Here is a 16,487-nt window from a genome sequence, read left to right as displayed (position 1 = left end):
ATTTGGTCTGGGCAGTGTCAGCTTCTTCCTCCTAATCCTAACAGAGCCTTCGAGGCTGGAAGAAGTTCGTTTCTTCTGATAAGAGGGCAATAAATTTTTTTTCTCTGAAAGATTTAGGTGTCCTGTGGCTGCAATCTCGCTGCAAGTCCTTTCTTTAAAAAAAGTATCCCACATAGCATAGTTTCTATTTTAACAATTTTTATAATCTGAAACTATATTTAACACACTGCTGAAGAGAATTAATACAGCATTACTTTCTAACACAACACATATAATATTCACTTTAATATTTGAGAAAAGCCAATCACAAAATACGCATTTTTCACACTTTTCTAAGCAAAACAATCCCAGAAATTAGAATCTTGATTTGTTACATGTTTCCAATATTTGGATAGGTTTTTTATTGCCCAGAATGGGTTGATATAATCTCCTGAGCATTCAAACATGTTTTCTTTTCACTCTATCCACATCAACTTTCAGTTTTTTCTGTTGACCAAAATGAATGGGGAATTTCTGGGATCCATCTGGTGTGTGTGCCATTTGCTGCCAGATATCTTTTACATGGCATTTCTCCTACTTCTATAGCATACATTTTTTCTTTTCTTGATAAATACCCTTCCCCTATTATTGTTGATTTTAGCTTCCACTTCTCCTTCCCTTCTTTTGGGTACTTCCATACTTTTTCTTAATGTAATCCATTTTAAAATGTCTAGGGGACCTAAACTGATACCATCCCATGGCCAAATTTCACTTAAGTGTGTCCCCCCACACACCCAACAATCAGTCAGATTAAATTCTTTCGTAATCTTTTCCACCATATTGATAAAAAAATTCTTTCCATATATTTGTCTCCCTATATCCCTTTGTCTTTTCAGTTGCACTTCTTTCTCTTTGAATGTATCCTCTAAGTTGATTTCACTTTCTTGTTCAAAACTTACCCATCTTTCTTTCACAGGGCACTCTCATGACATCTCCTAGCTGGGGTTTGCAATAGTTTTAGCCAGCTGTGAAAAACGCATATTTTATGATTGGCTTTTTGCAAATATTAAAATGAATATTATGTGTTATGTTAGGAAGTTATGCAGTATTAATTTTCTTCAGTAGTGTGTTAAATATAGTTCTAGGTTAAAACATAATGTTAAAATAGAAACTATGTGTGTGGGCTATTTTTTTAAAGAAAGGAACGAGGTATTTCCACTGAGATAGCAGCCACAGGACACCTAAATCTTTCAGAGACAGAGAATTTATTGCTCCATTATCACAAGAAACAATCTTCTTCCTGTCTTGCTCCACTCTGAAGATGCCATCGGGATTCAGAGGAAGCAGCTGACACTGACCAGACAGAATCCTGTGTTTGAATGGAATTTATGCATCATGTATGAAATCTATGAATATGCAACAGGCTTTTGTTTTTTGCAAGTAATCCTCTCTTAACGTGTGTCCTTTTTTTGGCTTATTTTGCCCAGAAAGAGGTCCCTGGACCTTACATAACTCTTTGTTCTTATTGTCTTGTATTGTCCTAAAACCTAATTGTCGAAATATTTATTGCTCTAAATATATTACTATTTTTAAACCCATTTTATTATTATTAAACTTTTAAATTTTTAAAAACAAGTGATTGGCATTCTTTACACCACCCAATATATTTTATTATCCTCTTTACAGGCTGTTAGCTGGGAGTGATGGATACATTTGGGATGCAGGTTTGTGTATACTCTGATTAATGCACTTACTGTATCTCCTCTATCCAAGGGACAGTAACACTTCTCACAAGCGTTTCCTCCACTTCCTTTGCAGTCAGTGAGTAGCAGCACTGCTACCAGTGGCAGTCTGGTACGGGCTGGCCTCCTCACCTCTGATCCACAGGGGTTTTCTTGGTGCCCTGAGAGTTTTTCCCAGAAGGAGTTCCTGATCCAGTCTTGCCTCTCACCTTTGGTTTTCCCTTCTTCTGGAGCCATTCTGCCATGACCCTCATGGTACCGACTGCCTTCCCTCAATTTGGTCCCAATTCGGGTTGCAAGGAGAGCGCTCTATGGAACAGTACTGGAAACTGAGATGTTATTTTGACTGTCAACTCTGAGCTGAACAAAACTTGAACTTTATAACTATAACTGATAAAAACGCGAGCAGGCTCCCAGTACCAAAGTGATTTCAGCATTTATTACAAGAAAAAGAAAGGCCAAAGCAAGGGGGCCCGCAGGCCGAGCAGGAGCGTTCCCGTCGAGGATGCTGCAGCGCCGGCGCTGGGGCTGCTTCAGCAGCGATGGCCCCGATGTCCCAGGTGGAGCGGCACAGATTCAGTGGGTCTATCCTGTTTTTGTCCCTTTGGATTGGTTTCTTTTTGGATCCTTCATTTGCATGAAGGTTTAAGGTGCTTGATTGGCCCATGGCAGTTCTGTCCAGGCTGGCTGGTTTCCCTTGGGGGTGGTGCCCTTTACTGAGGTGTGTTGTGGTACGTTGGGTACCGTATTTCTTATAACTACCCTTTTAACCCCTTTTACAATATAATAACCAAATGAACAGTACATGCTTAATGGTCTATCAACTATTTACAACAATTCCCAACCTTTGTTTAACAGTGTGCTCTGGGAATCCTGAACTTCATGTGCCAGAGGAATCTTTAACTTTGTGTGCCCCGGGACTCCTGAATTTCGTGTCTCCCGAGAATCCTGACTTTCGTGTGCCCCCAGAATCCTGAATTTCATGTGCTCTGAGATTCTTGAATTCCGTGTGCCCTAGTATCCTGAACCTCGTGTGCCCCAGGAATCCTGAACTTCATGTTCCCTGGGAATCCTGAACTTCACCTGTCCCTGCCTTTCTCAGACACCGGCTGCCACTGTCCTGTCCTCACTGTTTTCTTCATTACTGCTCTGCATTTTCTCCACACCATAGCCACCCCCTACTGCCTTGCCTGCACGTCCCCACAGTTCCACCTCCCTCAAAACTCCTGATACATCTCAAACTTCTGATACATCTCAGTGTCCTGGATTGCCAAGCACATTGTGTTCTATTTGCCATCTGCATGGCAGTTGTCTTCTGATAATTGGGCAGTTTTCCTTATCTCTTCCACCACCACTCCTCCCTCCAGAGACATCTGCTGATAACAGGCCATTGAATGTCACTGCATGGCTGATAACAACTATGGCATCCCATTGGGAGATGCTCTTCCCAGAGGGAGGAGCCAAGCATTCCTACCCGGATATAATCTGGAGATTCTGGAACAGCAGCACGGCTTCTCCACTGGATTCCCAGAGGAACAGCAGCTGCCTCTTCCCCTGGATCTTCAGAGGAAGAACACACCCTTTTACAGGATCCCTGCTCCAGCAGAATCACCCCTGACACTCCAGGAGGGCTACAGCCACAATTCCAACTGGACTGCTGCCAACACCCTGACCCACAGGGTGTCACGTTGTGTTCTGACTCTGGCAGTGTGGGTTTAGTTTACGGCATTGTTTATTTTATTTTCTTCCCTAATAAAGATCTGTTATCCCTGCTCCTATATCTTTGCCTGAGAGCCCCACATTCCAAATTCATAGCACAGGGAGGGGATTTACATTTTCCATTTCAGGGGAGGCTCCTGCCTTCCTTAGCAGACTCCTGTCTGTTCAAACCAAGACAGATTTTGGCGCCAATATGCAGCTTGAGGGCATTGAGAGAAAAAGGAATAACAGTTCTTGAGTAATCTAATTTTTGTGTGCTGCTATTGAAACCTTGTTAGGTGTCACCATGTGGTCCAGCTTACCCTGGTTTGGGTGGCACATGGCCCTGGCTACACTTCTCCCATTTGCAGGCCCTTATCTCAACATGGGTCCTGTAACCAAGGCTACTGTGGCTGTTATCCAGTTTGCTTTACAGGTTAATAAGGTGAGCAATTAACGGATTTTTAACTTCCTCTGGAAAGCAGGCACATGGATTCAGAGCTACCACACCCTAACTGTACAGTTTTGGGGTCACTTTAATAATGGCACCCACTGTGAGGAAATGACACCGGGAGAAATTTTCTCTCAACCCTTCACCCAGCTCTTTGGGTCTGCCCCACCAGTTTTCGAAGGGTTCAGATCCACTCTAAATGCTAATGATATCAGACAGTGGCTGGTGTTGCTGATAGGCCTGTTAACCCTTTTTATTTAGCATTCAGTGATAAGGGAAGGCTGACTTGGATAACCACCCTGACACCTGTGGTAATCACATATCCTCTGAACAGAGAGAGAGACAGCTCTGCCAGGATTTTCCTGGGAAGCTGTGAGGAGCTGTGGCAAACTTAGAGAAAAGAATTCAAACAATTATTCTCTCTCTTTCTGCAACCATTGTTTATAGATAGGGTTCTCCAGAGTGTGCTATTCATAGTTCACCAAGAGTGTGAGAGGTTTTCACTTTGAGACCAATCAGATCTCACCTTAGCGAGTCACACTATACAAGACCCGCTGCTTTCATTAAATGCTTTTTGCCTCCTGATCCACCTGAGGACCGGAGTCTTTCATTCCATCCCTGACTCAACAGCGTCATCCGGTGACCGCCGACGTGTGCTGCAGCCTAGGCTGGAGGCACAGGGTCTGCTGGACCCCGACCTTTGGTGCAGCCGAGGCTGAAGAAACAGGACCTTAAGGGATCCGGCCGAGTTCACAGCTGAGACTGAACATGGGCGGGGTCTGGTGACCCCTCATGGAATCGCAGGACAGCCGGGACACATCCCGAGATGAGCGACCCAGCGACCCTCTGCGATCAGACACCGTTTGCCCTCTTGAGTGAGGTAACTCTGCCTTTGCCCCGTGTCTTCCTGAGGAGACTGGTCCTGTTCAGACCACAGGGTTGGGGGCAAACGACAGACCAAACAAACCTCCCCCGGGAGGCTGAGAACTGAGCAGGGGATGGCTTTTCCCGAAACAGCAGACTGTCTGTCTCTTGAAGTGGACGCCTGCTGAGGGATGGGTTTTCCTTAAAAATGGGGAACCAACCTTCCAGAGATGAACAACTTGTTCTGGCCATGCGGAGGAATGTCATACCTCCCATGGGAATTGCAGTCTCAGATGAAGTGCTCTGTGATCTGCTGGGCTGGGCCAGAGATCACGGGTTCCCAGTGGAGCTGGGCGCTGCACTGAGTCTGAGAACTTGGGAGGAATTGGGGGATTGCCTCTAGGATGAGGTTTGCAGAGGGGACGCAGTCGTGTCCGCACCGATTGTCACCTGGAGATGCATTTCTAAATTCCTTCGGCTCAAGGTCCTGGGGAGCAGAGCACTGACAAAGCCAACTTGTTTTTCACCTCTTGTCAAAAGTACATATTATATGGCTCTATGCAGATATTTACTATGTGTATTATGTATGATTAGTAGTGCTGTATTAACAGTTTAATAGTATTGTAATTGTAGTTTTGCAGTTAAAATGTAACTTTTGTAGTTAAAATAGAAACCATGTGTGCGGGATATTTTTTAAAGAAAGGAATAAGGTACTCACACCAGATAGCAGCCACAGGACACCTACATCTTTCAGAGAAAAAGAATTTATTGCTCCATCATCAGAAGAAACCAACTTCTTCCTGCCTTGCTCAGCCATGAAGATGCCGTCAGGATTCAGAGGACGAAGTTGACACTGACCAGGCAGAATCCTTTGTTTGAATGGAATTCATGCATCATGTATGATGTGTATGAATATGCCTATTGCTTTTAAGGATTAATCCTCTGTTAAGGTGTGTCCTTTTTTGGGCTTATTTTGCCCAGAGAGAGGTACCTGGACTTTTCATAACTCTTTGTTTTTATTGTCTTGTATTGTCCTAATCCAAATTGTTAAAATGTTTATTACTTTAATTATATTACTATTTTTATAACCATTTTATTACTATTAAACTTTTAAAATTCTGAAAATAAGTGATTGTGGTTTTCCACAGAAATTATGAGAGTATGATCAACGGCCCCATGCGGGCTCGTGTCTCTGCCATGGTCAAGGAACTCAAAGAGGAGATGGGGGAGAAGAGGGAGGAGGTGAGGAGGAACAGTTGCCATATCACCCGTGCGAGTCACAGGCCCCAAAGTCAGAGCCGAATGTCCCCCAGCTGGACAGAGAGGGTGCACCCCACGGGCTGACCTGTGTTTCTGTCTGTGTGACCATGGGGCAGACATGGGAAGGTAGGATGGGAAACCTACTTCTCTTGGGAGGGATGAAAGTTTGACAAGAAAGTCTCACAGGTGTGTGTGCTTGGCAGAGATATTTTTGGATGCAGACTCTGAAGAAGGAATAGAGATGGAAGCAAGTTTTGATGTAGAAGAAAAGAATTGCTGAGCCAGTCATACTGGATAACCAAGGAGGCAAAGGGTGTGCTAGTTAGAAGGGGGTTTATGGCTTAGAGCAAAGGATAAACCCACCCCAAACAAGAAGATGTTTTTACCAAGCAGAAAGAGAGCACAGGAAAACAAGTCAGCAAATGTGGCAAGTAGAAAAAAGGTCTCAGAATTTTCCACTGCAAGAAAACTGAAAAACACCTTCTAGCTTAAACTGTAATGTACTGACTTTTAGTGATTGGAGAACAGCAACATGAATATGGTAATTACAGTAGTTATGATAGGCTGCGGTATCCCGTGTTTTTCCTGGGCCTCTTACGAGTCCAATCCGGCTAGCTTAAGACTCTAGCCCACACGGACCCGCATAGACGAAGGTAAAAGACGAGAGGCGCTCTTCTCCACGTGGGTGCAAGTATCTTGTTTATTGGCTTGGTGCAAGACACAGGTGATGGGGTCACCCAGGTAGAAAAGAGGGCGTGGAACTCTCACACAGGAGGTTTTATACCCTAGGGGATGGGGGCGGGGGAGAGGGGACCGGAGCCAATGGGATGCCATTGGGGAGGGGCGAATTACCTATGGGACAGACCATGTGTATAACGGGGGGGGTGTGAGGGGGAGACCATGTAATGAGGGAGGGGGAAAACCCATCTACTTGACCCAACATGCTCAGTAGAAATTGCCCATCACCAGTGCAACAACAACAACTAAATAAACTATTCAGTGAAATACAACAATAGGCTATAGGTAAAAGTTAAGGTATAGATTGGTTCTGCTGTATTAAGATGGTGAGCAAAGAAAAGTATAAAATGCATTGTACCCAAAATTAAAGGATCTCCAGGCCTGCCTGCAGCTGGAGCTGACAGCTGTAGGCACAGGCTCTGTTGCCCACGACCTGGCCTGCTGTAACCAAATGGATATAATAAATTGCAATTTAAAGAGCCACCTGGACTCCCACATCCCTCATTCAGGCTCTAACTCTCACCCAAGTGACAAATTACACTGTTCTCTATTATCCATCTCACTACTCTTGTAGGCTCCACTCTATCCTGAAGTCATTCTTGGAGCTTTCTCCATGGGTGAGGGTCAAAGGCAGGTCTCCTCTGGGGGTCAGGACCCCTCAGAGCAGGCTGAGAAATATTCCCTGTGCCCTGGGTTCCCACAGAGTTTCTGATAGACACTGGAGCAGCACGTTTGGGTTTAAACACTGCAGAAGGGAAACTGAGTCACGATACTCTACATGTTGTTGGGGTGACTGAGGTGAGCGAAACACTGCCTTTCTTTACACCTTTAAAGTTTAAAATTTTTTAAATTTATGTTATGTATTAAATTTGATTATTATTTATTTTATTTATTTTACTTTTACTTTATTTATTTTATTTATTAAAATTTAAATTAAATTTTTCTTTCAACCTTTAAAATTTAAACTGGGGAAGCTCTGGGGAACTCATCAATTCCTCCATATGCCTGACTCCCCTAAACCATTGCTGGGGAGGGATTTGATAGAAAAATTGGAAACAGAAATTACATTCAAAAAAGAGAAGGGTGTACGAGTTGTAATTCCTGAATCCAAATTTGTCCAAGTTGCTGCACTTTTTATACAGGAAAAATGTGGTGAAATCCCCACTGAGGCTGAAAATGCAGTCAATCAAATAGTGGGGGCCAGTGATATCCCCAGGGACTGAGCCTAAACCGCCTGGGATGGAGCCTAAATCCCCTGTGATGGAGCCTAAATCCCCTGGGACTGAGCCTAAACCCCCTGGGATGGAGCCTAAACCCCCTGGGATGGAGCCTAAATCCTCTGGGACTGAGCGTAAATTCCCTGGGACGGAGCCTAAACCCCCTGGGATGAATCCTAAACCCCCTGGGTCGGAGCCTAAATCCGCTGGGATAGAGTTTACACCCCTGGGACGGAGCCGAGCCCCCCAGGACGGAGCCTAGATCCGCTGGGATAGAGTTTAAACCCCTGGGACGGAGCCGAGCCCCCCGGGACGGAGCCTAGATCCGCTGGGATAGAGTTTAAACCCCTGGGACGGAGCCGAGCTCCCCGGGACGGAGCCTAGATCCGCTGGGATAGAGTTTACACCCCTGGGACGGAGCCGAGCCCCCCGGGACGGAGCCTAAATCCGCTGGGATAGAGTTTACACCCCTGGGACGGAGCCGAGCCCCCCGGGACGGAGCCTAAATCCGCTGGGATAGAGTTTAAACCCCTGGGACGGAGCCGAGCTCCCCGGGACGGAGCCTAGATCCGCTGGGATAGAGTTTACACCCCTGGGACGGAGCCGAGCCCCCCGGGACGGAGCCTAGATCCGCTGGGATAGAGTTTACACCCCTGGGACGGAGCCGAGCCCCCCGGGACGGAGCCTAAATCCGCTGGGATAGAGTTTACACCCCTGGGACGGAGCCGAGCCCCCCGGGACGGAGCCTAAATCCGCTGGGATAGAGTTTACACCCCTGGGACGGAGCCGAGCCCCCCGGGACGGAGCCTACAAAGCGCCCAAATCCCGGGGCTTCCCCTGGGCTGGGGCGGTCCAGGTGCGGGGAGGGGCGGTGACGTCACCTCGGCTGGCCACGCCCCTTTCCGGCCCTCGTCCCTCAGCGGCTCCGCCATTGCCGCACGCGCCGCTGCCGGGGCCGGTTCTGGGCCGCGACCGGCGCCTGTCCTGGGGCTCGTTCACTGCCGGAGCGTCCCCAAGGTGTCCCCAAGGTGTCCCCAGTGAGCATGGAGCCCCAAGAGGTGCGACGTGGGGGGAGGGGGCACGGGGAGGGACAGAGGGGACACGGCGGGGGGGGGAGGGTATACGGGGGGGAGGGGGCGGTGAGGGATGGAGGGGACAGGGGGTGGCGGGAGGGGACACGGGGGTCGCAAAAGGGACAGGAGAGAGTGGAAGGAAGGGGGGCGGTGACAGAGGGGGTGGAAGGCGGAGTGGGGGATGGGGGGACACGGGGGGTGGCAGGGGCTACGAGTGTGGTGGCAGGGGGTGGCAAAAGAGACAACAGAGAGGGCGGGGGTGGCAGAGGGGACAGCAGAGGGGGCAGGGGGCGGGAGGGGCAACGAGGGGAGGGGCAGGGGGTGGCGGAGGGAACAAGGGAGGGACAGACGGACAGCAGAGCCCTCCAGGGAGGGGCACAGAGGGGACCCCGGGAGGGCACAGAGGCCACCGCAGGAGGCCACAAATGCCACCAGGTCCCTGACACCTCCCCTGTCCCCTTTCCAGGTGTCCCCTGCCCAGCTGCTGGAGGCTCTGGTGTCCGTGGTGGCCACCCTGGGTGAAGTGGCGGCCACCGTGACCGGGTCACACCAGGGCGTGCAGCAGTGCTTGTCTCCAGACTCCCTGCGCGCTGCCCTGAGGAGATTCACCCAGAGCCTCCGTGAGACCCTGGACCACGGCAGTGTCCCCTCCCTGGGCCAGGCCCTGGCCACCCTCAGGGCCACCTCTTGGATCAGCTGGGCCGATGTGAGAGCTGTGGCCAAGGCCTGGCAGAGGTTGGTGGCCGCGCTCAGGGACAGATGGGACCAGCTGGCCTTGGAGGCCGCCGAGCTCTGTGTTGCCTGCGCGGACGCGGCCCCTGCCCGGGCCAGGGACCTGTGGTACGAGACTGCCCGCCGGGGGACAGCCTGGCACAGACTGGCGGCCACCGCCCAGCGGCCAACGGTGGCCCTGGACTGGGAGGAGGTGGCCTGGGTGGGGGCCACATGCAATGTCCTGGAGGCAGCGGCCACCGACGAGGAGGAGGCGGCCACCAGTGAGGAGGAGGCAGCCACCAGTGAGGAGGAGGTGGCCACCAGTGAGGAGGAGGTGGCCACCGACGAGGAGGAGGCGGCCACCAGTGAGGAGGAGGTGGCCACGAGCATGCAGGAGCTGGCCCCCAGTGAGGAGGAGGCAGCCATCAGTGAGGAGGAGCTGGCCCCCAGTGAGGAGGAGCTGGCCCCCAGTGAGGAGGAGGCAGCCATCAGTGAGGAGGAGCTGGCCCCCAGTGAGGAGGAGCTGGCCCCAAGTGAGGAGGAGCTGGCCCCCAGTGAGGAGGAGGCAGCCACCAACAAGGCCATGGGAGAGGCCGTGGTGGCTGCCAGCCAGGCAAGGGCGGCCACCAGGAGGGGACATTGGGCAGAGGTGGCCCTGGGGCCACTAGAGCGCTTGGTGGACGTGTGTGACAGGGCCACCATGTTCATCAGGAACATGGATTACTGCCTCTGGGAGATCAGGATCATCCTGAACAGGACAAAGAAGGCATCCCCCAATGTCCCTGTGGCCTTGGTGGCCAAGGTGGCCGAGGCCGAGCAGCTGTGGGAGGCCGGCTCTCACCTGGCCAAGGAGCACCTGCTGGGGATATTTGAGCTCATTGACAACCTCCTCTTGAGTCCCTGTGGTGGCCCTGGTGGCCCAGGTGGCCCCTGTAACCGCACAGTGGATGAGTGGTGCCAAGAAGCCATCAAGGACATCCCAAGGCTGCTGCAGGGACAGTGATGTCACCACTATGATGTCATTGGGGCAGTGATGTCACTGGAGAGACTTGTGGATACTCAGCTGCCACCAGCTCCTTGTGTCACCAAGAGCCCCTCAAGTGTCACCAGCGCTAGTGCCACGAGCTCCTCATGTCACCAAGAACCCCTCAAGTACAACCAGTTCCCCAAGTGCCACCAGCTCCTCGTGTCGCCAAGAGCCCCTCGGGTGCCACCAGCTCCCCAAGTGCCACCAGCTCCTCGTGTCACCAAGAGCCCCTCAAGTGCCACCAGCTCCTGATGTCGCCAAGAGCCCCTCGGGTGCCACCAGCTCCTGCTGTCACTGGGATCTTGTGCAGGAGAATCTGGGGGGGGTCCCTTGGGGCTCGGTCCTGTCCTCCTTCCCCATTATCAGCCAAGACCCCCCCGGGAGACAGTGGTCAGAATTGAGATTTTTATAAAAGTTTGTTAAGGGATAAAATCCTGGTGCTAATTGCCAAAAGCTCCCCATTAATTAAACCACGTTCTTTATATTCTGTTACATCACAGAGGTTCATGCATATTCACAGAGGTTGATGCATATTCATAATATATTATTGATCTAAATATATATATATATGAGTAATAAAATAGAAATATAGATTTTATAAAAATACTTTACATTAATATATTTTATACCAACAGAATTTATATTATATTCATATATATAATTATGTTGATTTACTATATTATTTTAAAATAATATTTTATATTAACATTTTATATATACATAAATATACATATATTTTTCTATATTCTATATAAATTATATTCAGACATTCCTGGAAGTTCAGATGTTCTTTTGTTTGGTTTTAACCCTTGACTTGCCTCCACGCCATCTTGTGCATTAAACCAATTTATTTTATTTCTCCTTGCGGTTCCATCGTGTCGTGTTTTCACTCTCTGGTGACGGGAGAGAAATTCATAAATTCTTCTTTTTTTCACTTTTTTGGCACTGGGATGGAACTGGTGGCACTGGGACACAACTGGAACACTGGGAGAGGATGGGGAACACTGGGATGGGACTGGGTTGGTGAGATTGGGCTGGAGGCACTGGGACAGGGATACTGGGACAGAACTGGAGACACTGGGACACAAATGGGAGTACTGGGATGGGATTGGGAACACTGAGATAGTGACAGTGGGATAGAACTGGGGACACTGGGACACAAATGGGAATACTGGGATGGGGACACGGGGGCAGGATGGGGAACACTGGGATGGGACTGGTGACACTGGAGCAGTGACACCAGGGCAACCCAGGTGACACTGGGGTGGTGACACTGGGCTGGAAGTGGTGGCACTGGAACAGGGACACTGGGCAGGAACTGGGGGCAGTGGGAGGGGACTGGTGACAGTGGGATGGGGATACTGGGACTGGACTGGGGACACTGGGAGGGGACACTGGGATGGGGTCGTCAGAAAGGGGCTGGGGACTGATGGCACTGGGGTGGAACTGGTGACACTGGGAACACTGGGATGGGGGCACTGGAACAGGATAGGGGACACTGGGATGCTGGCATTGGGCTGAAGTGGGGACACTGGGACAGGAATGGGAATACTGGGACAGGGACACTGGGATAGGATGGGGGACACTGGGACCGGATGGGGACACTAGGATGGTGACATTGGTATGGGGACAATGGGCTAGTGGCACTGGGCTGGCACTGGGACAGGACTGGGGACACTGGGCTGGCACTGGGTTGCTGATGTCATCATTAATTAATTAACCAGAACACTACTTGAACATTACCAGAGCTAATGGCCAAGTCATGGCACCTGCTGGAAATGGGCGGGATGAGGTGATGTCACTGCCCAGGCCCCGCCCCCACAGAGCCATGGCCTGCTGGTGGCCAGGTGACACCACGATGTCCCCTCCTCTGTAGGGCCAGCTGGCAGGACACGGCCACTGCAGGCAGGGCCAGCAGCAGGTGAGTGTCCTCAGCCACTGCAGGGACACGGGGACACCGCACAGGTGGCACCAGGGACATTGCAGTGCCACCCGTCCAGTGCCACCAGTTCAATCCCAGTAGCACCAGTTCAATGCCAGTGTCCCTGTGCCACTGCCACCGGCCCTGTCCTGGTATCCCCAGTTCCATCCCAGTGCCACCAGCCCAGTGTCCCCAGGGCTGCCCCACTGTCACCACCCCAGTGTCCCCAGCTCAATCCCAGTGCCACCAACCCTGTGTCATAATTCCAGTGCCACCAACCTGGTGTCCTCAGCTCTGCTCCAGTGTCCCCAGTTCCACCTCAGTGTCCCCAGCCTCTCCTCCCAGTTTCCCCACTCCTGTCCCAGTTTGCCTGCCCCATGTTCCCAGTTGTGTCCCACTGTCCCCAGTTCCATTCCAGTGTCACCAACCCAGTGCCACCAGTTCTATCCCAGCGGCACGATTTCAATCCCAGTGCCACCAGCCCAGTGTCCCCAGTTTTCCACTCCACCCAGGGTTTTCAAGGGGAAATATCTCAGTGACAGCGCCTTGAAGCAGCTCCCTGGCTGTGCTCCCCTCAAGGAACGTTGGGATGGATTTAGTGACCACTCGTCCCTCAGTGGGGTCAAGGGATGTATCTGACACAGAGCTCAGATCAGCCTGGTTTGATTTATATAGAGGACATTTATTTATTTGTTTATTTATTTATTTATTTATTGGCTGTATGGTGTACACACAAACTGACAGATTATATTGCACCAACCAGCAGCTACAAGGAATCACCAATAATCAATATCAGTATCAAATACCACATCAAATCAAATTGCTGGTGATCAATAACAATGTGCAAAAGGCAATAGAAAAGTGAAAAGGCAATTATTAAATTGTCATTTAGCCCCTCACTCTGCTGCAGGCACAGTGGAAAGCTGGAAGCTCTGGAGGGGACTCATTCACCCCTGTCCCCTGTCCCTGAGTGTCTCCAGTGATGTCACACTAGGATTTGGGAGAATTTCAATGAAAATTACCAGAAAATTTCCCAAATTTGTCTCAAATCCTGTGAGGGGAGTTGGGAGTGAAGAAGTGACAGCAGTGATGTCCCTGATGATGTCACTGCCCCCATGTGACACTTTCCTGCAGCAGCCTCGGGATGTCCTCGATGGCTCTTTGGCACCTCTCAGCCACTGCTCGGCCACTGGGGCCATCTGGGCCACCGGGGCCACCTGGGCCACCATAGGTGTTAGCGTTCAGGAACACATAATCACGAGAAATGATTATATGCAGGTGCTTTTATTGAAGAGCTCTGGGTGTCAGGGGTAAAGACCCAAATCTGACTCCGACATAGGTTCGGGATGGATATGCTTTTATATTCTATCGTTATATACCTTTCATGTTAATTATTGAACTTACATTGTTCTATAGTATACATAGATTTCAGCCAAGCATGGCCACCTTAGACTAGGAACATACAGTTTCTCATTGTTCTTCTTATGATTATACAATAATTATTTTAATCACTAAACAATCATTTCAGCTAGCAATTATACTACTTACGCAGGTAAAACACAAGGCTTAACATTTCAGAGTTTATCTTAGCATTTTCTAGGGCGCCACTATCATTATCTCCTTTTTGAAAGCATTTTCACTTCACTATAGGTGTAAATGTTTTCACTTGATACAGTCTTTTACTTCTCAATTTATGTTTGATGTTCTTCAAATCCAGGGTTGATGTAAAAGTTGTCATGGATGCTATCACAGGCTGGAGAACTAGAAGATAGTGGGTGTGGATCTCGTGTCAGTGCCTTTATTATTTTCTGGTTCTAGGACGTTTTCTTCTGTATTTCTCTCTTTAAAATGCTGTAAACTAACCAAATTGCTAAGAATACAATTAGTAAGATTATCACACTCTCAATGATAGATTTAATCTATGAACTCACATTCCACCTTAACTTTTTAAAGATTTTTCTTAACTAGCTTGTAGTCAAATCTTTTTGCTCTTTTTGTGCCTCATGCTCTATTTGTTTCAACTGATTGATGTCATATTCTACATCTGCAGTTACATTTGGGATGTGAATGCAGCAATGATCAACTCGTCCCTTTAAAAATCCACATACTCCATGCTCCTTCAGGAGTAACAAATCTAAGGCTAATCGATTTTGCAAAGTCATTTTTGTGGTGGCTTGTAATTGTACGTTTAATTCTTTAAATCTTTCTCTGGTGATTTTTGCTAGTCTATCTACTTGGCCTGTAAGTTTGTACAGCATCTCTTTATTCTGATAGTTTGCTATAGGACCGAGTAAAGACTCTAGGGCCCACACAAGTTTCACTCCACTAGAGGGTTCTTGCCAAGTGTCATCTGGATTTTTGTTGTCTAGAACTTCTCGTCTTGCTCTTATTTGCAGAAGTTCATGTTTTCTATTAAATGGGGACTTTTTCCAAATTGGACATAAGGTTGGGAGGCCCAAAGTAATTTCTTTTACTTTCTCATCTACAGGCAGATGTGTTGTCCAGGTATCATTGCTTGTTGCCCATACAAATTGTCTTGGACTTTTAATTGTACTCTTGGTACATCTTATAATCACTTTATAATTCATTTTGCCTTGTTTATGTTTGATCTCTTTGCAAGCACAACCAATCTGTAGGGCTATTGCCGGGGGTGGCATCTGTTTTATCTCTGCATCATCAGAAGTACAGTCATAAGTTTTACTGCATGCCCACGTTCTGCTACTCATGGCAGTGTATGTTACTGCTGGATCTGTTTCACTCTCAGAACTTTCTCACTTAATACACCAAGGGGTGTTTGCCATATATTGGAATTTTTGAAGTATACTCACAGACCACGCACTATCTCAAGGCTCTATCTGATCTTTCTGATCTTCGGCCTCACACTTCTATACCAGACTAGTTTCTGTAACATTTTCTATGATCTTTTTATAGTGTGGCAAATAGCATTGCCATTGTGTGATGCCTCTTGACTGTCCCAAAGGGGTTCTTAGTATGCCATGACTTAGAATACAGTCTTTCTGGCTCATAGGTCTCATCCATGTTCCTACTTTCTCCCAAGTTTCTTTGACTACCTGTCTCGGTTCGAGTACTTGTTTGCATGCAATTGTTTTGTTCTTTTGTATTTCAGGTAGTTTTGATGTTATGATTCTCCAATTTACTGGATCTCTTGCTGCCTTAGGTATTGGCAGACAGGCAGTTATTCTACTGGTGTTTTGTATTTTGGCAAAATCTTTAACTAATCCAATCATTACATTCTCAGCTCGAACTGCGTTAGAAATTTTATCGCTTGTGTTTCTGCCTCTCTCTTCATTCTAGAATGAAGAGTGGTTAGTTGATCTTTTTGCACCCTACATCCCAAAGACGTTAATGACCATAACATTAGCACAATTACTAATAACATTCTCAAAGTAATTAAACACATCTTATCTGCAGTCTTGGTTCTACAGTTTACACAGTCTGTGATCCAGGATGGACTTTCTTCACTCGGGTATAGTGAATCCAGGGGTCTACACCGGCTACTTTCACTGCTGTAAAGGTGGTGTCTAGGTTTGGATAAGACAGGTGCCTGCTAAAGAAGGCAGGAGCTTCCCCTGAAATGGAGAATGCAAACCCTCCCCACCCCTCCAAATTGCTATGAATTTTAAATTAAGGGGGCTCTCAGGCAACAAAAAAATACGGGAGCAGGAAATAACAGTTCTTTAATAGGGAAGGGGGGAAAAAACGTAAAATGATAAAATAAAAACAATGCAGTACACTAAAATGACAGAGTCAGAACTCAACCTGACACCCTGTTGGTCAGGGTG

General features: G+C 48.4%; 1 protein-coding gene and 1 long non-coding RNA gene across 8 annotated transcripts; both read left to right on the top strand.

Moving 5' to 3' along the window:
* The first annotated feature begins 1,709 nt into the window (after positions 1-1,709).
* On the top strand, positions 1,710-3,501 carry LOC132340623 (uncharacterized). Of its 2 annotated transcripts, none has more exons than XR_009489933.1 (2): positions 1,710-2,304; positions 2,580-3,501. It is a non-coding gene; the product is annotated as an uncharacterized LOC132340623 (long non-coding RNA). The 2 variants fall into 2 exon arrangements; XR_009489934.1 differs by lacking the exon at positions 1,710-2,304 and adding an exon at positions 2,315-2,442.
* A 5,353-nt stretch (positions 3,502-8,854) lies between these two features.
* Positions 8,855-11,624, top strand: LOC132340528 (uncharacterized). 6 transcript variants are annotated; one of them, XM_059871584.1, is made up of 3 exons: positions 8,855-9,007; positions 9,489-10,049; positions 10,113-11,624. In XM_059871584.1, exons 1-3 carry the CDS (start codon positions 8,993-8,995, stop codon positions 10,737-10,739), a joined length of 1,203 nt encoding a protein of 400 aa, XP_059727567.1. In that variant the 5' UTR covers positions 8,855-8,992; the 3' UTR covers positions 10,740-11,624. The 6 variants fall into 6 exon arrangements, with proteins under 6 accessions (XP_059727567.1, XP_059727566.1, XP_059727569.1 ...); XM_059871583.1 differs by having other exon boundaries at positions 10,092-11,624; XM_059871586.1 differs by having other exon boundaries at positions 9,489-10,070; positions 10,176-11,624.
* Positions 11,625-16,487: the final 4,863 nt, after the last annotated feature.

Source organism: Haemorhous mexicanus, chromosome 32, assembly GCF_027477595.1.
Source record: "Haemorhous mexicanus isolate bHaeMex1 chromosome 32, bHaeMex1.pri, whole genome shotgun sequence".
Taxonomy (NCBI): Eukaryota; Metazoa; Chordata; class Aves; order Passeriformes; family Fringillidae; genus Haemorhous; species Haemorhous mexicanus.
This window is presented reverse-complemented; position numbering and strand designations above follow the sequence as displayed.